Source organism: Cygnus olor, chromosome 1 (assembly GCF_009769625.2).
Source record: "Cygnus olor isolate bCygOlo1 chromosome 1, bCygOlo1.pri.v2, whole genome shotgun sequence".
In the NCBI taxonomy this organism is placed as follows: domain Eukaryota; kingdom Metazoa; phylum Chordata; class Aves; order Anseriformes; family Anatidae; genus Cygnus; species Cygnus olor.
The window spans coordinates 1,306,385-1,327,443 of NC_049169.1; the positions used below are offsets into that span (position 1 = coordinate 1,306,385).

A 21,059-nucleotide genomic window follows, 5' to 3' on the forward strand; every position below is an offset into this window, starting at 1 on the left:
TCTAAAAAAGGTGCAGGGCACGGAAATTGTCCCTTCAGCTGCCTGCTCCTCCCTGTGACACCTCAACTTCATGTGGCTTCACTTATACCTCGGATATCAGCTTAATTTTTATCGCTCTAAGGGGTTTTTTAGAAAACATCCAAGCTCTATTTGATGCCCACTCTCTGATGCTGTGGTTCTCAACTCAGCCCAGATCAGAGGTCGTTTTTAAAAATGTTTCTGTGGTACGTGGCACTGGTTTAACTAAGAGAACACCCCACGATTGTGCAGACCATAGAGGTGTGAGCTGCGCCTCCTCCAGCACAGCCCAGAAGCTGAGGCCCAGGATACCCCAACGCAATTTTGTGTTTTTGCCCACAAATACCCCATCCCAAGGCTTTCTGCTCCCAAATACACAAAAGCTCACTTAATGCTCTGTGAAACCCCAATTTTTCCCACAACCTTTGAAAAAAAAACGCGTTTTCTTTCTCTAAAACAAAAACTATTGTGGTACTTTTAAAAAAAATGTATTTATTCTTCCAGTGCCCTTCCGCGGGCCGTTTCGTTCCCCACCGCGGGCAGCTTTTTCCCGCCCTTTTCCTGAGGCGGCCGTTGCCGCCCCAACGGTCGGTGGCGGCGGGTTGGGCCTCGCCGCCCTCCGCTGCGCATGCGCGGGGGGGCGGGGGGGGGCGGGCGCCATGGCAACGGGGCAGCTGCGGCCGGGGGGGGCCGGGACCGGGATCGGGATCGGGACCGGGATTGGGATCGGGATCGGGACTGGGATCCGGACCCGTTGAGCGCTTGGGGTCCGCCGCAGGCAGGGCGTGGGGGTGCGGTGGGCCGAGGGTAGCGCTGGATCGCCGCGTTACTGGGGGCCGGGAAGAAGCTGTGGAAAATTTTTAATGAAATTTTATAATTTTTTTATTATTTTTTTTTTCACGCGTGGAAAAGGGGACAGGAAGGCTTTGGGAGCTGTGGAGGGAGGCGGTGGGGTCCTGCCCTGGGCTACCCTAGTGCTGCCTACTACTAGGGTCTTGCTGTGGAGCCACTGGGGGCTGTGGCCCAAGCTCTGCCCTGCTCTGCTCTTTTCTCCTCTCCTTTCCTCTCCTCCTTGGCCGAGGATGTTCTGCTAGAGGAGATCACAAAGTCTGTGCAGGGAATCTCCGAGTCCTGGACCCTGGCAGAGCTCAGAGTTACCTCACTGGTGGTTCTGTGCTTTTAGGTGTGGCACATCAGGACCTAGCTTTGCAAGGACCTATTTTCCCACTTCCTTTATCCTCTAACTAAAGTTTAGGGCAAATAATACTAATTTGTTGCACAATGTGTAAGTCGCTACGTGATTGTATGTTGCAGGGACCATCTTCAGGGCTTAGCGTGGAGTCTCCCAGCTCACTGAAAGGACTTAACCATGGTAATGCAGGTTTGATTCTTTCGATGTGTGTTGATTCCACATTTTAAGGAAGGGGCGTTAATAGCCAAAAGGCTCCATTCCACGACTGCAGGGCATAACCTGACCTGCACACTTTCATGTTGTGTGCAGGTATGCCCCACATTCTGGTTTTTAGATTTTTCTTGCTGTTCTCGCTGTTTACAGACCATGGGCTGTAAAATTCTGTAGGCATCTTAGAAAGCCCCAAATCCAATTCCTTGTGGGTGAATGAAAACACCGCACAAATGCAGATATCCTGGTGGTTTTTTGAAGAGTTAGGAACTCTGATCTGCTTCAGTCCTGCCTCTAACTGCCAAAAAAGAGCTGCACTCTGTTCAACTTTGATTGCCTGATAAATCCATAAGAAATTCCGGGACTTTTGGCTGGTATGCCATGCGTTGGCTCCGGCACTGCCTTATGTGCGTGTGTACGCACAAGGTGTGACTTCTGACAGCGTTTGTGATGCTGTGCTGGAGGAGCTTGTTAGCTTCCCACGTTTTGGGAACCCCTTCTCTAGGCTGTGCTGGAGCACGTGAGCTGACTGCAGACTGCAGCTTACTGATGCCACCACATTTAATAAGAGACAGAAAAGACAGTTGCTGACAATGACTGACTGCTGACATTCAAAGCCCTGAGGTCAGAGGTATCTGTTGCAGAGAGACAGCAGGAGCAGTGAGTCAGCTTTAGACCAAAGACATTCCCTGCTTCTCACTGCAGACTTATTACAACAGTTTCGCTTTACCTGTAAGCACCTTTTCTATTTTGAAAGATCAGCTACAGGCCAGATTCTGACCAGGAACCTAATTAATGCTCACAAAATCTGCCCATGACCCTGCTGGGAGCACAAACTGGGAGCGTGGTTCAGGAGGCTGGCTGAAAAATCTGATGTAAGCATCCACTCTGAAGTGTACACATTCCGGCACATAAAGTATTCAACAAATTCTGTCCAATTAAGGTCTGTATAAAAGGCTTGTCGCCCTCTCTGATGCATGTCTGGGTTCAAGTAGTTTGCAGTCTGCATGACTGAAAGTTTAGGAACAATGCCACCAGCATCTGCAGCTTTCGCTCTGTATTTTCTGCTGGTCTGTCTTTTTTGTTTCTCTTGTGCGTAGTGGTGTGTTTTATATGGACCTCTTGATTTCTATTTTTTTTTTCTATTTACTTGCACGCATTCGTTCACGTTGTGCTCTTGGCTGACTGAAGATTGTACCCCAGAGTTCTCACTCCCTGGAAAAATACGCTACACGTACTGCCTTCGCCTAGTTTGTGCCTGGCTGATAGTTACATACGGCCTTTGCACCTATCCGTTTTATTTTGAATGAATCGCACAGAACTGTTAATTAGTGGTATGCAAAACTAGTCAAATAACAGAAATGGGTGGGCAGATGCAGAAAGTGACTCAGTGTGTACTAAAAGTGCTCTTGGCGTCAGACCAGGGGTCGAATACTTTCAGTCACTCGTGATGTGCAAATATTCCTGTCCGGCCTTTTCTCTGGGACTAGCTCTTGCTCTGTCCTCGGCACTCCTGGGACGCTGCCCACCTTGTGGCTTCGTGTTGCCATCATCATCTTCCTGCCCACACAACAGCAAGGAGAGATCCCTCCAGGTCCCCAGGCTGCTTTCTGTTGCTCAGTGCCTGGAGGCAGCATCTTCCACGCACACACGCTCCAGGCTTCCTGTGAGGAGTGCCCAGGGTGGGTGAGAAAATAATCCCGGGAGTGAATCAGAGGCTGGCAAATCCCTCTCGGAGGCACGAGGCTGGGTGTTCAGGCACCAGCACTGCTCAGGTGGAGTTAACGGGAGTCTTTGGCCCGCTCCAGGGCCTGGATGAGCATTGGCAACCCCGCTTCCTACACAGAGAGTGGCAGAGCTTCTGTTTAGATTTGTGTTACCACCAGTGGTAGAGGAGCCGCTGTATCACGGTGCCTTGCAGAGGCCGCAGCTGTAGCAGAGCGGCCTGCTTTTCCACTTCATCATCCGGAGGCACAACCGGACGCACAGTGTTGGATGAAAACACAACACAGGCTTCGTTTAGGGCTGTATCATAGTGCATTAATTAAAAAATCAATTGAAAAGAATGTTTGATTTCCATTACGCACAACCCTTTTTTAGCCAGGCAGAAGCACAGTGGAACACTAATCATCCCTGCCTGATGACTTGAAAGATCCTTACAGGCTATAGAGCAAATATGGATTTGGTGAAAGTGTGTTAATGCTTGGTAGTCCATATATAAAATCACCGCAAAGTACAGGAGTCTGGTGAGAGGCTCTGAGCTAATACTGCAGGCCAGGACCGATGCAGTGAAGCCGTTCAGGATGTCTTCGATCCTCTACCCAGAAGCGAAACAATCCAGACACAGAGCTAACTGTGTGTTTTTGTGGTCATTTTCTCTCTGCAGGCAGGTAAAAGTAGTAAACCCAAGCGTGCCAAAGGCAAAAGCTCCAAAAAGAAAGGGAAGAAGGCGGTGAAGGACGTGGATATCCTCAGCCCAGCTGCCATGCTCAATGCCTACTACATCTGCCACAACGCCCCCGCCTGCCTGGAGTTGCGGGGCTTTCCCTGGCCTGGCTCCCCCAAAAAGAAGGGGAAGAAACGAAAGTAACCAGGTGGCTGGGAAGCAAAGTACACGATGAAATCCAAGCTCCCCGGTGAAGACGAGTATTTTTTGAGTATTAGACTCGTACTGACACCTCCAGTAGTTAGCTCAAACACGTTGCCGTAATCACTGTTGTGTCCGTACAAAGACACTCTTACGTAGCTCAAGCATAGAGTGACAAGTGGTGAGTGACGTCTGTGCCCCTGTAACTTCAGCCGTGGCCCTCAGCCCTCCAGTTCTGTGTGGAATAAAATGTTGTGCCTCAGCAGTCTGAAGGGTTTGTGCTGGTTTTCTTTTTTTTTTTTTTGCCCCACAGATGGGAAGCGCTCCCCAGTACGTTCTGCATTTAGTGATGGAGCACCTCCAGCTGTTTCAACCAGTGCTGGTGGAAACGAGCTCCGAAAGTGGATACCACAGTAAGATCAACAGTGTTAAATATTTCTACATCAGCTGCTCTGAGAGTCACCCAGCGCTCCCTTTCTGGGTCAACGGAGAGCTATGCGATGCAGTCTGTGTATCTGGGTGATTCACCTCACTCTAAAGGAAATGGGTACGTTTGCTCAGATAAGCAGTGCTTGGAGCTCCAGTGAACACACCGCCAGCGCTCCTTTGGCTGTAGCGAGAACCTGGAGATCCAGCTCAGGTGTTGTCAGTGATGTTGTGTTACAGTGAGAGGTGATGGTGAGCTCCCCTACCAGGTCTCCCCTTACAGTAACCACTCGTGGCCCAAACATCCTGGCTGGAAACCACAAGCTTTGTGTTACAGTTCAGAGTTGCTTCGCTCCGTTTCCACGTCAGTTTAATGCAGCCCTTGCTAAGCTGCAAAGCAGCATGTTGAATGAATCTGTATGTCTCTCAGATTCTTACAGCACACCGACTGGAAGGATGCAGTGGAGTGCCTGGGACAGGAGAGGATGTGTCCAGAACTGGTGCAGGCTGTGCAGAGATGGGAAGGAATGCAAAACGGCTGGAATCTTGGAATCCAGGAAAAGAGAATCTGCTAGAGTTACTGTAAGGGGAGATGTTCCAGGTCTCTCGGATACACGGTGACTGTGAGCGTGTAAGACTGCTCTCTACACCAAGCGGCACTGTGAGGCGCACAGGAAGTGTCACATCAGCGTTGCAGTTGGTTTCTTGGGGCTGAACATTTGTCTGCGGGTGCTGATCTGGCAGAGCAGTGAGCCAGCCCTGGAGGATTCCCCTCGAGGCTGTTTCTCATTGACTTAACTGCAAGGGGAGGCGCAGCACCTTTCTGACTTCCAGGTAGCTTGGTGTTACAGGTAGCAGAACAACCAGTTACGGTGTGATTGACCCAAACTGGCAAAGGCCTGCAAAGCCTTACGCTATTTCTCCAGATTAAAAATTTTCCCTCCATGAAAAGATCTCGATAAAAATCATAGTTGTGTGGTGGTGCTTGCAGGCCAGCTACTACTATATATACTATTATATAGGCTACTGCAGTACTCCACCAAATTTCTTTCATCTACATGTCAAGAAAATCATGGTGGGGATCCTGTTTCCATGCCAATTAGCCTGCAGTTGGCATGTTCTGCTGAGTCAGAGATGTGGTTTGCAGTACCAGTTTGCTCTGTTCATAGATGTGTCTTCCTCAGCGTTTACTCATATTCTTGCTTCCCCATCACCCACCAGGAAGTCTGGTCACAGCATCTACTTGCAACTATTTCCTCCTAGTAACAGTGTCCCACAAAGCAAGTGAGGACCAAAGTTTGCTCTCTCTGTACTTAGCATCTCAAGCTAAACGGTTACAAATAAATAAAATCGTTCCCTCTTTTTGTGATATACTTGCTACACAGAGCTTTTAAGGGACGGGTGTTTCCGCACACCGAGGAAGGAACTCCTTAACACCGTGGGGCAGCCCACCACTGTCTATGTTTCTCTGCTTCTGGTACAGGCTGAGTTTGCAGGAGGAGAAGCTGAAGAGCAGTACAAGCTCTTGCCAAGATGAAGAACGCAGTTTAACAGCAATCACATGCAGGGCAGGCATTTAGGAAAGTAACTTCCTTCTGGGCAACTTCCTCCACAACTACCTATGGCAGCACCGTGCGCGGGTTCCTCTGAAGCAGCTGGTACCTGACCAGGGCAGCAGGCAGCACGCCGCTCGAGATGGATCTGATCTGGTACGACTGCTAAAAGTAAGCAAAGCCTTTTTTTACAGCCATGATAGACTGGAGCTACGGTGATTTCAAGACTCCAGATCAAAGTTTTAGTTTGCAAAAATGACTGGAACAAATAGCGAAATATCATTATACGTTTTCTCTTTAAAAACAAAAAAATCTGCTTTTTGTGTGATGCAGTTGAGCACAGCAGATGGTGACCAGTGAAGTGCAAAGGACAAAGACTCTGCTTTCTAGTATATCTGAAAAGTTGCTATTCATTTCTCTGGCAGCAGACGGAAAACCCTTCCAACCATCCCAAGCTGAAAAATAAATGCTTTTTCTTCTTTTTTCCCTTTTACCTCTCTCACGCCTGGATCCATCTCAATTTTGCATGCAATCCAGGCTCCCTGTTGGTTAATGAAAGCCAACGGACACCTCAAAAGAAAAGTTTGGACTTCAAATGGGTTGATTCTCTGTTTGAATACGTTGCTTCAGAGTGCTGCAGACTGCTGCCAGCTTCTAAGGGACAGTCTGGCTCAAGTGGACGTGACTTCACAGGCAGTCTGTTGCTGCTGGATGACACGGATACTTCTGTTGTATCACAGTGTGTAAGAGCTCGATTCTGTGGCAGGCTTTTCTTCCCGCCGGGGTGCAGAGTTTATAAGCTGAGTTTAAGGCGAATAAAGCCAATTCTGCTCAAATCCCCAGAGAATCTTTTGAGGGGAACCTAGACGCTGGAGGGGCCCTTTGCTTTAGGGGCACGGTGCGAGGGAACTTTGCAGCGCTGTGTGCGTCATCTTGCAGAAAGACATTTTTCTGGAAGCAGGGCTTCCTTCGTGCTGCTGTTACTTAGCAGTCGTGCAGCGTGCTGCTTTGAGTGTGCGAGGTTAACGTTTCCTGGAGGAAGTTGTATACCGAAACCAGGCTGTTAAAAATACACTGGGTGCTGACGTACGTGTTTGTGGGTGGGGTACGGGGGGGAAGGAGGGCCACAGGGCTGTTGTTGTGCAGAGTGAGTGATGGCTATTTATATAGCAGTAAAAAAAAAAAAGACATGATTCACCACACTTGGTATTAGAACATCCTTCAGTCAATGCTTCTGTATTGCCTGGTATTTCCTAGCATGTTGTTTTCACATTAAGAAAAGCATTGTGGATCTTTAGGACACATAAGAAAGGCTTCAGAAGTGGCATGCACCCTTTCGTCTCATTTTGTTTTCTAAGATATGCCCTGGCTGTTGCTTCCCAACTGCAGGGGAGGATAGCTGAGGACTTTTTGGTCATAAATGCTATCTCCATAATGAAAAGTTTACTATGGTGAATTTAAAAACAAAACAAAACAAAGCTTTTGTCCAATATATATATTAGATGTTGGCACTGAATAGTGTCAGCAGAAATAAATAAAATAATGTTTTTGGTAGGTTAATTCCTGTCTCATTTGCCCATTTTTCCTGGTTTTCCACTGCCATTTCAGATGTTCCTCAGAAACAAAAAATGGCATTGAATTTTAATGTCTTTTTTTCTAAGCCTCTCACCTTAGATTGGGAAAAGCTTGTGCCTTTTTTTCTTTTGCTCATAACTGTCGCGAAAGACTGGAAGGAACAAAAGGTGAGAACTTGCAGAGGTGGGTGCTCTCTTATACGTGGTCTGGGTACCGTGACACTGGCGAGTATCGAGGCCTTCCATTCCAGATGCCGAGATGTTTTTGTTGCATCCTAGTGCTACCCAGTCACTGGTAGTTTCCTGGAGGTATTCCATGAATTCAGGAGTCCTGCTTCTTGTAGATGTTTTTGATGATCCTCTTAGAGGAAGCTTATGAGGTCTCGCCACCCCGATAGCCTCAGACCACAGATTAGTTATGAGAGAATCTGAGGGAGAAAATAGCTTTTTTCTCCATTTTTTTTTTTTTGGTTTAGGCTGCACATAATTTTGTAATTCTTTTAAAGTAAAATACAGTCCTTTAAGTCGGCAGTGTTCCTTCTAGGTTATTGCGATATGACTACAGGAGAAACATAACCAAAGGGATTTTTTTTATTTACTTTTTCAGTCTGATATATTCGGGACTAAGCTAGAATAAACTGAGTGTGAAATCTTTTTTTATGCAAAAAATGCCTTCGTGTCAGCATATCTCCCGGTTGTCTTCTAGCTGTAATTGGCACTAAAAGAGAGAAATGGATAAGAAATATGATGAAAATGCTTCATGCAGCACATGGCTACAATGGCTTCCTTGGGATGCTGGTGATTGTATGTCATGAATGGAGCGGTTTGCTCTTTGGTGAAAATGCTTGAACCAAATTCTTTAAAAGTTCACCTGTAATTACTAGTGAATGTCAGAATATTTTTAATAGCTGAAACTGCAGGTGATAGGCCAAGTGCTCCTACGAGCTAAAAGGAAGCCCTTTTTTAAAGTTTGTAGGTAGAGTGGAGTACCTGGATTATATGAAGAAAGCAAAAATACTTAATGCTGCTTAGTGCACATTGAAAATTACATTTAGCTTCAAAAAAGTCTTATTCGGGGTGGTTCAAATAGGTCACGCATCTCTTGGGGGTACTTTTTCTACATCATGTAATAGGAAGAGCCTGTTCTGGGAAGTACAAAGAGCCAACTGGGGAGGAGTTCTCCATGCATACTGAGATGTTACATCACAAGCTACAAAACTGATGCTTGCATTAAAGTTGTAAGCAAGTAGTTACAATAATTACTGCAGATGTTTTTTGTTTGTTTGTTTGTTTTTGTGAGTTTTAAATATAAGACTTTAAATATGGGTCATCTCACCTCGCTTTGCATGTCTGTAGCATAGGTATCTCTGCCTGAGCAGACATACGAGACATGACCATGTCTGAACCAGAAAGTCTGACAGTTCTTTTTCACATTCACGGCAAAGAGCTCATTTGCTGAAGTATTTCATTCCTCAAAACAAAACAAAACAAAACAAAAGCTCTCCGTGAGTTTCTTTACCTTTCTTGGTCTGAAAAAAAAAAATGTTTGCAGAATAAATCTGCCCAAATCTCTGTCGGATCTGATGGATGTAGTACTATCAGATACTGCCTGATGTAGCACTTGCATGTTGAATACACAGTTACAGCTGTTTGGATTGCTCACTGCATTCCAGGAATGATCTGGGGCCCTTCTTGTTTACACAAAATGTTGTCTGTGATAGCTTCCATGGATTTCTTTCAATGGCAGTTCAAAATGTTATGAAGGTTGCCCAATCTTCTTGAAACTGTCATGCTTACATGCAGAGAGAATTCCTGTTGTGTTGTTTGAGGATTCTGGGGGTTTCCCTTGCTTGATTTAATGTATCCTTCACTACAGATTGTTGTGGAGGAGCAAGTGGGAAAGCTTTCTATGCGTAAGATGGATTTTCTCATCAGAGAAGGGGAAGGACCTGCTGGGGTTATCTGTAGAGTTTCACTGGGCTGTAAACAGATTTTATTCAGCCCTTGAGACAGCAGAAGTGAAGACTGGATCACAAGTGGTGTAGATGAATGATGTCATGTTCCTATCTTTCTTAGCGTGACCTTTCTATGGAAAGAGAATTATCTTGCCACGAGTTGCTTTGTACGAGAGCTTCATAAGGAGAGTTACGCTTGGCTTAAAGCTTCTGACGTGACTTGCAATCTGCTTGTTGGCAACAGTCTGATGCTTGAAGAAATGAAAGGAACAAAATGCCAACCCTCATGAAATCACTGTGTCTACTAATAGTGTTGATAGTATTGCCTCCTTAGTGACCTTAATTTTGTGTAATCTTACCTCGTACTTCAGATCTTTAAGGTAAGCAGTGCCTAAACAGACGTTTTCTGCTGGGGTATATTAGAACTTTCTAAGTATGAGGCTCTTTGCTTTATTCCAGTAAAAACCCTTGAGCTTTCTGTGGTGTCTAACTCATGTGAACGATGTGACCGGAAATGGTCATGGAAGTAAGAGTCCTTCTTCTGTCGCATATTAGTTTGGCTCCTGAGATATTTAATCCAGGAATTTTTGCACCTTCTGAAAAGATATATTTTGGGAGTACCTGGTAATTATAGCTTGCCCTCTGGGAACTGTCCAAGCTCTGCTTTCTTAGAAGTGAGGTGCTTTGATTCTTTATACTTCTCCGTGACCTTATGCACGCAGCTTCCATCATTTCTGTTGCCATCACCAGCAAGCAGGTAGCAGAATAAATACGAAGCATTTCAAGCTCCTACACTGGCAGTTGAGACTTTGCTGTTCGTCCCTGGACCCGCAGTTAGGGCCTGTCGCAATGCTTTGACAGCTCTTAAAAGGCCTGGCACTGCGTGCTTCCTTGGAAGAGGAGACAGAATTAGTTCTAAATGTTTGTGAGATTTCAGACTTGTGACCTCCTCGGGGTGTCTGCGATGAGCTGCTCAGTGCTTCTCAAAATGCTTCCTAATTGTCAGGGAATGAAGGAAATTGCTGAATTGTAGAACCAGAGTGTTGGCAGGGCTGCAAGAGTGAGTGCCCAGGGTCATCCAGCACTCGCGCAGCTCCAGGGCCATTCCCATGCCTACACGTGGCAGGGCTGTGCTTGTCCTGAGCCCACCAGTAGTCATAACCCACAGGTCATTGTCTTCACAGTGCTCTTTTGTGAAGTGAGGATTGCTATGTCTCCCTTCCCTTTAAATTCCTTCGTTTCATCTCTTTACGACAAAAAAGTGCACTACTTTTTGCCTTTCATTCCAATGTCACATTTTTTAAACCTGTTATTCTTGTTTTCCTCAGTGCTTCCCAATGCTACTGCTTCATCAGCACAAGGTGACAATTAGCACCTCTGACACAGTTTTTCTCCTCACATGTTGCTATATGGGAGTCATAAAACTGAGAGTCATGGGATTAATCTCCCCTAAATCCAAATATCTGCATCAAAGTTTGGAATAGTCATCTAGATTATTTAGTTCATATGGTAAGAGGAGCTCAGGATGTGATTCTTCTGACTCTACGTACACAGAGACTTACAGCAGCCCGGGGAGTCCTGTTTAGATACAGGAACCCACATCTAGTGAGATAGATCCCACTCTCTGCGATGCGTAAGATTCTACTGGAAAAGCAAATTGAGGTTTAGTGTGGATACAGAAATGTACGTTCTTTACAAAATGAAGATTCCAGGGAAACCAATATGGCCACGGCTTGGAGACCCTAAGGAATTTGGGCTGAAGGCCATAAAAACGGGTATCAGAAAACCTGAGAACTTCAGTGACTCTAGTGGCGTGGATGAAGAGGGTAAAATCACGTCAGAGATGCAGTCTAGCCTTCCATTAAAAGGAACCCACCTGGCCTGCGCCTTTTGGGCATCCCTTCTCTGAGTACAAAAATACCTCCTGAGTTGAGGACGGCGGCGTCTCAGACGCGGAGGAGTCGAGCAGAGCTAGACAGCTCCTTGGAGAGGAAGTGCAGTCGTCTTGAGCTTATCACTCCTGCACAGTTGTAAACTCAGCCCTGCTCACTCTCGCTAATAATAGCCAAGTGGAATTGTGTTCAGACAGCTAGGCCAGCCAGGGGAAAATCGCCCTGCCTGCTACGCAGTTTAGGCAAAATCACCTCGAGTAACGAAGAAAAGCAAATCATACATATCCAGCTTGGTGTAATCAGCCTGCAGCGACTGTTTGGGGAATTTATTTCCCTAAGAGAAGCGGATCGGACCTGAGGAAATATCTCACAAAGAGCAGTCTTGCAGCCCTGTACAAAAGGCATCAGAGCAGCAGGTTATTTGGAAGCACCGTATGCCACAGCCAGCATCAGGAAGATGTCGGTGGTCTAACAAGATGCCATCCTGCGGCAGGGCTCCAAGCTCACCGCAGTCGTGCTGGCCCCAGCCACCCCGGTGGCTCTGTCCCACAGCTGGGGACTGGGCTCTCAGGGGCTCCAGCATCAGCGCAGTGCTGGTGCAGGACAAGCTTCAGCACGGACATTAGATACTCGAGTCACAATCAGGCTACCCCTGTCCTAAGAAGTGATTAAAAGACAATCTTTATCAATGCATTTAAAAATAAGCTCCAGGCAGCATGTGGGGATGGGAGAGAAAAGGCTTCCTGCCAACAAAGTTCCCAGCGCGTTTCTTCCTTTTTTAGTGCCTCATCTTTGTCTCTCCATTAACTATTTCTTCTGTAAGATCGACTGCAGTTTGGTGCTTAGCTGCAAGAAAAAGGCTCCGAAAGGCTATACATAATACATAAGTGGGTTCTGACGTGCCAGTCTCTCTCGATAGTTGTTACTATTACTGCTGTTTCACAGAGATGAGAGCATGGCACTCAGCCAGCATTACTGGCTTTTATTTCCAAATACTCTGGGCGCTGGCAGAATAGAAACAATTAATCACTAGTTATGAGAAGTGAAAAGGCAGGTTGCTGCAAGGCAAGACCAAAATCCAGACTGCTTTTGGTTCCTGGATGCTGCGAAAGAGGAACCACAACAAGTAAAGCTGCTGTCCCCAAGACCAGTCACATAGCGTTTGTGTTGCTGCCCATTGGGACCCCATTTTGTTGCAGAATCATAGACCCCAGTCTGGGTTACCTTCTAGATCTTCACACCATGCAGCCCTTCACCCTGCTGATGAGAGAATCGAGGTCTCGAGAGTCCATAGCACAGATCCCCTTTCTGCTCTAACCCTTACCTGCTGGTAATGATCTGAGGAAAATGCTGGAAATGGTCTGAGGCTTGAGGCTGCCCTGGAGCACTGCTGGTCCAGGCGAGTATCTCAACAGAATTTCAAAAAATTATGCAGTAGAGTCCTAAAATCATTTATTACCACCCAAGAAAACAGATCTGGAGAAATTAACTGTTGGCTGCCTGATTGCTTTCCACGCTAGGGTTTTTCACAGGTGAAATTATGAGCGTGAGCTGGCTCTGCGTGGTGATGCCAAAGAGTTGTAAAAAAGGGTAAACTGTACAGCTAGAGGTACAGCCAAACAGCCCAGAGGGGCCACACTGGAAACTCTGGTCTTGAGATAGCTATTGGGGAACTTGGCCTGAAACAGAAAAAAAAGCTCTGGATGTGTCTTTTTCATGGAAGAACTGACAATCTGGGAAAAAAGACCAAATATGTTAAGTTAAAAAGCCTGAAGAACTGGCCTCCCTCTAATAGCTGGCAGGGCTGGACACATTATCTTCAGACTCTTCTCTTTTATCCAACTTGTTCTGTAAGTGGAGTTCAGGTGCTTGTAATACTCTGTGCAGAAAAATGGAGAGATTGGTGTATGCAGAACTTCACCGAACTACATTTGAGCAGGAGGAGAGAAAATAAGCTGAAAATACCTGAGGAGTGTCATTAGATACCGCAGCACAAAGCTGAAGAACTAAGTGTAAAGATCTAAACTGCCGAGGGGATATTCAGATGAACGACCAGAAACTTGTGTTTGCAAGGCACCGTCAGGCTCTGGGTGATGCTGCAGGAACCCGCTATCCTACCAGTAGTATCTCTCCAGAATGACTGGACCTGTGTGGATTTTGGTGGCTAGGAACTTTAACAGAGCTTTTCTTCAGAGGAATCTTCCCAAAACTCAAAGGCAGCTTTGGCCTAATCTGGCTGCAGAGAAGCTGTGGCGTCCAGAGCCCAATCAAGGCTACTTATAACGAACACATTGCCCTATCAACGTTCTCCCTAGGGTAATGAAAACGAGCCTGGCTCTTTATGAGCTGTGCAAATCTGTTTTATTACACATTACTGAACAATCACTGTTGCAAAGACTCATATTAAAGGAAAGCAACGGCTGCATCCTTTTTTTTTTTTTTTAATCTGAAAAAGAGAGAAAAGGAAAAAGCCATGCAGCTGTGTCTGTAGTTTTCCTCCTCAGTCTGCACTGTGAATGTTTAAAAACTGCTCAGTTACAAAACCGCTAAATCATCAGGGTGTTTGTTGACAGCACAGTGGGTGAATCAATTGCTTTTCTCTTCTGTGGGCTTAAGATGCATGAAAACTCCACGGGCAAGAAAAAAGACGGATCTCGCTTTTTCTCTCCTGATGATACAAGATGCACAGTGGCTGGGTTTCCTCCTCATACCGCTTGCAAGCACAGGCAGCTAGAAAGTGCCAGCAGGCAGCAGCAGATTTTTTAACTCTGAGGCAGCTAGGACATTTTGTAGGAAACAGAACAGAGCTGCTGCCAGGAGCATGTCTTCCGCTGCACAACCACGTGCAGCTCCTTCATCTCCAGCATGCCAGAGACCAACCTTCCTGTATAAACCCAGTGAGATAACAGGCTCTTGTTCATCGTAACGTCTGCTGTCATGAAACAAGCAAGTTGGTGTGTTCAGCAAGTCCTAAAGCTACACCTGTCTCTCCAAAACACTTTTTGGAGAAATCGTCTTCCTCCCCCCCACATGGGCTCAGCTGATGGGAGTAATGTTGTCGATTGAGCTGGTCTTCACTGGAGGCTGACCTTGGGCTCGTATTTGTGCATTGACCCCACCGCAGCACCTGAAAACATCAGATCTGTGACCCAGGGCTGGTGGTGCTTTTAGGCCAGTCCTGATGCTGTTGGCCAAAGCCCAAAAGCCACTTACGCTGCTACTTCTAAGCCACCCATACTACAAAGGGAGCAGCTAATTGACACCGGCACTCCCAGTGCCCTTATGCTTTCCCATGCACCCTTTGCTAGGCGATCCTTCCTTGTTACTCATCTGTTTTCTTGCTCTGGACCGGAATTCATCAGCCAAAGACAAGGTGAATTGCTAAAACACCTTGTACAGTCCCCTGATGTCTCTCCCACAGTCTCACAGCACCTGAGCAGGCACAACTCCCTTTTCCCACCACGCATCATTTGCCTTTACCCAGCTAACCTCCTCCCCTCCTTCTCTATGCTGCATGTGGCATGTCCTGACCAGCCCTGGCATCCCCACAGGGGTGTGAGCCAAGCTCCCTACCCTTCTGCTGGCAAAACGTGCCTTTGTACTTGCAGTTAGCCTTGTGCCAACCCTTATCCTGTGGGGTTATGGGTCTATGACAGGAGGCAGCCTGGGCTTTGCAGGATCTCCACGAGAACCTGGGGAAACACGTGCTGATGCTGAGTTTTCCAAAGAGGCAGAGTTGGTTTGTTCATACTGGGAAAATTTGCCTCTCGAGGCCCCTTTTGGTGCATCCCAAATGAATGTCCACACCATTCCCTGCCAAGAGCTTTGGGTCCTGTCTGCTCTCTTCACATAAGTGAGCGCTCTTTGGGAGGGGTGGAGAAGAAATGAGCACGTGTTAGGCCCAGCCAAGCACACTCAACAGCCACTGCCTTGTAGATGTGCACTTTCACAAGCCCAGGGGTTCATCTGCCCACTCCAAACCAATTAGCAACATGTGGCCAGGGAAATATGCAGCCAGATGGGACCCTGAGACGTCATGTCAGCCATCCCTCTCCCTGAGGCAGGAGCAACTCTACCTGCAGCATTCCTGAGCAGCATTTGCCCAACCTGTTCTTAAAACCTCCAAGAGGGGAGACTCCAGAGCCTCCGGAAGCCCTTCCAGTATTCTGTCATCCTACCATTACAAACGTTTTTTGGTGCCTCATGTGGCTCTACCTTCCTGTGATGTACAGGGAAGTGACCTTCCTCCCTCCAGCCCACTGCAGGTTACACCAGGCTTGTCGGGTAGCACAGTCCCGGCTCTCCGTGCTTGTGGCCCCGTTCCAAAACTGCTGATTAGCACAAGGGAATTCCACAGCTATTACAGTCCGCATCAGCTGCCTCTACGTCTGCCTGCACCGGCAGGGCATTACCCTGTCTTCACGGAGCAGCAAGCCACCGCCAAGACACCTCCATGGCTCTGCAGCAAAAGCTACATGCATCTCAGCAACTGGTGTAAGTCATCATTTGGCCCGGATCCACATTTTGTACCTATGGGAGACCAATGATGGAAATCCAGAGCATCCCAAACTCAGAGTAACCAAGTCTATGGGCTAAGATGACATTCATGCAAAAAGCAGAGGTGTTTTTTCCCCCAAAAATGCACTATGAGAGCGTGCACGTGGCTGCAGAGCTCCCAGAGAAACGCAGGGGCACTGCAGAGGCAACAACTGGAGTGTGACTGCAGAGTGGACATTCGATCCCAAGCTGACCTGACACGCATGCCAATTGCCTCGGCTGGCACTGCAGACGAGGCACGTCTCTGAGAGGTTTTCGTCCTGTGCTTTCCATATTCTTGCATCTTCAGATGGTTGTAGTGTGGTCATAACTTCCTTCCCTAGGAAGCCATTTACAATTGCTTTATTGTATTTGTTAATAGAAAAATTGGTGGCTGTGCTTCATTCCGCCTATGGGATGAAGTTATTTCTATATTTGGCTATCAGTTTATACAATTTGCAGAGTGCTGTGAGCTGGTAGGCATGTGAGATACGTTCCATTTTAGAGGGATTGGTATTGCATGCTTCAAGGGAAGCTGTAAAATTCCAGTAGTGGATATTAGTATAATGAGAAAAATATTATCACTTTTAGTACAGTGACATACCCATGGAAGAGGTTTCTACTAGGCACAGATGGTAGGCTGATGTCCTGAAATTAAAAAAAAATGTATATGCAACAAAAATAAAACCATGATTGCTGTAATATAAAAGTCTACTGAATTTTTGACCTGTCAGGTCTCTAGCGGAGTGCTTAACATACATCTAAGATCTTTATGGAAGGAACATTACTGAAAATATTTTGCTTTCCAGGCTGCTGTAAACCAGCTTAACTTTTCTCTTGAGCACCCGTCCACGTTGCACTTTCCAGGCCATTCTTTAGTTGAGGGGAACACAAATTCGTCAGTTTCGGTGCATCAGTGTGAAGTCCCTCCTTAAGACTCCCTCCTATAAATCACACTTGTATCTATTTTTACTATTTTGTACTATTTTTGTGCTATTTTTTCCTTTTTCCTGTATTTTAAATGCTTTACACTTCAGGTTCCCACTGAAACCACAGGCTGCCCTCGAACGCGGACACCTTCCTGTGACAGGGCCATGGTCCCAATACAGGTCTCTGAGCCCTGATGTGACAATACAAGAAAACGTTATACCTCATGTATCAGAAAGAGCAGTTTTGTGTTGTTCTGTGTTATTTTTAAACCCGGATTAGCTCAGCAATATGGCTTCTCCTACCACCAAACTAGGGTTTGGGGGTGGTGGAGGTGGGAAGGGACGCCCGAGCAGCGGGCCAAAATGTTGTTATATGTGCTTTTTTGACAGCAAAACGCCACGGGGATCGCCGGGGCCGGGTCACCACGGGCAGCCATGCCCCGGCTCCCCCTCAGGGCTTTCCCGCCCGCCTCCCTGAGGCGCGGGGCGACCTCCCCAAGATGGCGCCGCCCCCGCCCTGCCTCCCCCCCTCTCCCCCTACGACCTCCCCAACATGGCGCCGCCACCCCCCCCCACTCCCCCCTTTTACCCCCCAAAGCCCCCCCTCAGCCCTCCACCACCCCCCGACCTCCCCCACATGGCGGCGGCGGCGGCGCCACCTCCCTCCCTCCCTCCCCAGCCCCTCGCCCTCCTCCTCATGGCGGCGGCGCCGGGCTATGACGCCATACGCCCTCCTCCCCCCCCCCCCTCCTTTCTCCTTCTCCCCCCCCCCCCCCCCCCCGGCCTCCTCCTCCTCCCGCCGCCGCCGCCGCCGCCGCCCGCCGCTCCCCGCCTCTCCCGCTCGCCATCGCGGCGGCTCAGGGCGAGCCCCGCCGGCGTCCCCCCCCAGCTCCGCTCCCTCCCTCCCCGGCCTCCTCCCGCCGCGGGCTTCCACGGCGCAGGCCCGCCGCAGCGCAGCCGCTCTGAGGTGAGCGTCCTACCGCGCAATCTCCCAGCTCCTCCAGCCCCGGCGCAGCCGCAGCAACGCGGGGGCCCCCGCCGGCCGGCCCAGGCACCCCCCCCCCCCCCCCCCCCCCCCCCGGCGCCCGCTCCTCACCTCACGGGGACGGCTTTGGGCCGCGCTAGGCCTTGGGATGAAGGGCGGAGGGGTGGGGGGGGGGGGAACGACGACGACGACACACGACGACGGGGAACGGGAGGCGCCCGCCCGGCCGCCGGGGGGGGCTGCAGGAGGCCTGAGGGGAGCCCCCGGGCCTCGCCCCGGTGCCGGGCCCGGAGAGGGAGGCGCGGAGCCGGGCAGGGCCGCTGAGGGCCGGGGGGGGGGCACCGGGAGCACGGCCCCGTTCCCTGCCGCCCCCCCCCCGCCCCGGGTCTCGGCTGCCCCCGGGGTTTTACCTCAGGGCTCCGTTCGAGTTATTTCCCCCCCTTCCCCCCCCCCCTTTTTTCCCCCCTTCTCACTTCTCCCCGCGTTAATTCCCCCCCCCTTTATTTTTTTCACGCCTAATTGCCTTATATTTTTTCCCTCTTCCCCCCATTTTAATTTTTTTCCTTTTCCCCTCCCCTTTTATTTTTCCCCCGTTTTCCTCCCCATTTTTAATATTTTCTTTTTCCTCCTTTTTAATTCCTCCCCCTTTTTATTTTTTCCCTTTTCCCCCCTTTTTAATATTCTTCTTTTTTCTCCTTTTTTAATATTCCCCCTTTTAAAATTTTTCTCCTCTTCCCCCCCTTTCAAAATTTTTCTCCTCTTTTCATTGCCCTTTTAATTTTCCCCCTTTTTCCCACCTATTCCCCCCTTTTTATTTTTTCCGTTCCCCCTTTTTAATTCCCCCCTTTTATTTTTTCCCTTCCCCCTTTTTAATTCCCCCCCTTTTAATTTTTTCCCTCTTCCCCCCTTTTTAATTTCCCCCCTTCTTATATTCCCTCCCTTTTTATATTTTGACCCCCCTTTTTCTCCCTTTGTATATTTCCCCCCCCTTTTTATATTCCCCTTCTTCCCCCCCTTCTTATACTCACCCTTTTTATATTTCTCCCCTTCCCCCCTTTTTATATTCCCCCCTTTTCCCCCTCTTTTCATTCCCCCACCGTTTTTTATAAGTTTTTCTCCCTCTGCCCCCCCCCATTTAACATTTCCCCGTTTCCCCCCCCTTACCTCCCCCTTTCCCCCCAGAGGAACTCCCCATGCCCTGGTGCCCCCCTGCCCATCCCTGCCCGTCCCAGTGGGGCTCAGCAGGGGCAGCGCGCTCAGGGGCTCATCCCCACGGGTTTTTGCCCCCCGCGGGGCCGTGAGCCTTTACAAAATCTGGTGTTTTACCCCCAGAAGGGCCCTGCAGGTGTGGTTTGTGTCCCCAGCCGCCAGCTGTACGGCCGGCCGGGCTGAATGAGGCTCGCCCCGTGTCCAGACGCGGGCGTTTGCTCCCCGGTTTCATTGGGGACGTCATGGCTTCGGGGTCACCCGCACCACTGTTGCTCGTTCTTGCAAGCTGTGGGATTGCTTTTGTGGTGTCTGAATGCTGGGGAAACGGGCGAGAGAGAAAGCGTTCATCTTTTTTTTTTTTTATGTCTGTGGTCAAGTTGGGAGCAACAGGTTTTTCACTGCGGGGTAAGGTGAAGTACCCGCTGGTCATGGTGGCACTGGAAGAGCCGGGATCTCACCAACGCCTCCTTTAGGGTTTTGATCTCATCCGTCACGGAGAAGCGTTACAGAGTAGTGTTTAAATCTGAGATCCCCCCCCCCGTAATTTCCTACGCGTGTTGCTGTTTTATGGAGCGTCGCGTGGCGGCTGTTTCTCAGGTCTCACCCCGTTCAGGCGCGGGCTTTATGGTGAGCAGTGGCTGCGCTCTGCTGAAGTTACCCAGGCGCAACTTGAGGCGTGGATCGGGACCTCGGTGTGCCGGGGAGTGTCCGGAGCCCCGGAGTGAAGGTCCTGGCGCAAACCAGACCCTGGGTGGCTGTGGGATGAGCCAGGGGTGCCCCTTGCAGGCAGCTCTTTGCTTCTGCCTAAGCCCTGGCCACCCGCGGGTTTATCCACGGTAGTATCACGCTTCAGTTCTCGGCTTCCCTGGATAAAAGCCCCACAACCGGTCACCTGCGCTTTCACACCTGGGGTATTTTGCCGTGAGGACTGCCCCAAGTGTTGGAATCCGTGATTCGCCTGTTGCTCGGGAGCCTGAATCGTCTTTCGCAGACTTAAAACGGCTCGGTCGCCTCTGGCAGGCTCAAGCCTGGAAGATTTCAGCCTCGTAAGTGAAAATAAAGAAGCACAAGCGGGTGCAGGAGCTCGGGATGGGAGCACCGGGGCAGCCCGTAGCGCAAATCCTGCTTCAGGTCAAACTTCTGCTGCCGTGTGCGCGCTGGGAGTGTTGGTGTCGCTGCTTCCACCTGCTCCAGCTGAGATCCTCTGCAGCCTCTCGGTCTCCTGAAGGCTTTGGGGATTCCTTACAAGTTTTGCTGCCCCCTCCTGTGATCTGGAAAGCAGCCCGGGAAAGTAACTTGTAGGAAGGACGGGGCGCGGTGACCGCAGAGCGCCCCTGCATCCCTTCTGCCACGAGAACGCGATGCTTTTGTACGTGAGGGTGTCAGGTGCTGCCAGGAGAAAGGGGCTGCCGTTGATGCTGAGGGCAGGTACTGCTGTCAAATTTACCTTCGGCCTTTTCCTTACCGCAGTTTCTGCAGGTCCCTAGGAAAATATATGTAATTAACACTTCTCTTGTACACCTGATATTCAGTGCCCGAGGTATTTGATAAATTAAGTTTGAAATACGCGCCTTGGTCTGTTTAACGAACTTAGGGCGCGTGGGGGGCATCGTGCCTGCTCTCGCTTTGTGAGTCACAACTTAAGAAGGAAAACGGCGCTGAGGTGGATGCTCCTGGTGAGCCCCCGTGTCCTCCAAGCACTGCACAGCATCCGTGGACAAACCGTAAAACAGCGTCACGAGCATCTTCTCTCTGCTTCCACCGATTATTGAGCTTCCACCGGGAGCACTCAGCCCCAAGCGCAGGCATCCTCAGGCCCCCGAAGCTTTTCAGGCCCTCCTGGGGCTTTGCTGTCGGCAGGAGCGTTGGGAAGAGCCTCCGTTAAAGGCTGGCCGAGGCCCCAGAGCTGCGTTTCCGCGTTTTGGAGCTCTCCTGACGGCCCAGCCCCACGTGAAGGACATCCAGCCGGTGGTTTGCTGCGGACGGGTCTCCC

At 49.2% G+C, this 21,059-nt stretch overlaps 2 protein-coding genes and 1 long non-coding RNA gene across 9 annotated transcripts in view; 2 read left to right on the forward strand and 1 right to left on the reverse strand.

The window, feature by feature from the left end:
• The first annotated feature begins 675 nt into the window (after positions 1-675).
• Positions 676-4,269, forward strand: SMKR1 (small lysine rich protein 1). 5 transcript variants are annotated; one of them, XM_040545457.1, is made up of 4 exons: positions 743-785; positions 931-1,201; positions 1,333-1,390; positions 3,807-4,269. In XM_040545457.1, the coding sequence occupies exons 3-4, from the start codon at positions 1,388-1,390 to the stop codon at positions 4,008-4,010; spliced, it is 207 nt and encodes a 68-aa protein (XP_040401391.1). In that variant the 5' UTR covers positions 743-785; positions 931-1,201; positions 1,333-1,387; the 3' UTR covers positions 4,011-4,269. The 5 variants fall into 5 exon arrangements, 4 of the variants coding, with proteins under 4 accessions (XP_040401386.1, XP_040401392.1, XP_040401391.1 ...); XR_005816383.1 differs by lacking the exons at positions 931-1,201; positions 3,807-4,269 and adding an exon at positions 2,178-2,359 and having other exon boundaries at positions 676-785; positions 1,333-1,399; XM_040545452.1 differs by lacking the exon at positions 931-1,201 and having other exon boundaries at positions 676-785; positions 1,333-1,399.
• A 9,483-nt stretch (positions 4,270-13,752) lies between these two features.
• LOC121064172 lies at positions 13,753-17,901 on the reverse strand. Its single transcript, XR_005816384.1, has 2 exons — positions 17,853-17,901; positions 13,753-17,063 (listed from the first exon to the last, which is right to left on the reverse strand). It is a non-coding gene; the product is annotated as an uncharacterized LOC121064172 (long non-coding RNA).
• The window catches only part of NRF1 (nuclear respiratory factor 1), a 62,249-nt gene continuing 58,853 nt past the window's right edge, over positions 17,664-21,059 (forward strand). For 2 of the 3 annotated variants that reach the window (XM_040545341.1, XM_040545376.1), the window contains exon 1: positions 17,694-17,839. The gene's annotated coding sequence lies outside the window, so the exon portion shown is untranslated. Of the gene's footprint in view, positions 17,840-21,059 lie in introns of all 3 variants that reach the window. The other variant, XM_040545433.1, reaches the window with a different exon arrangement.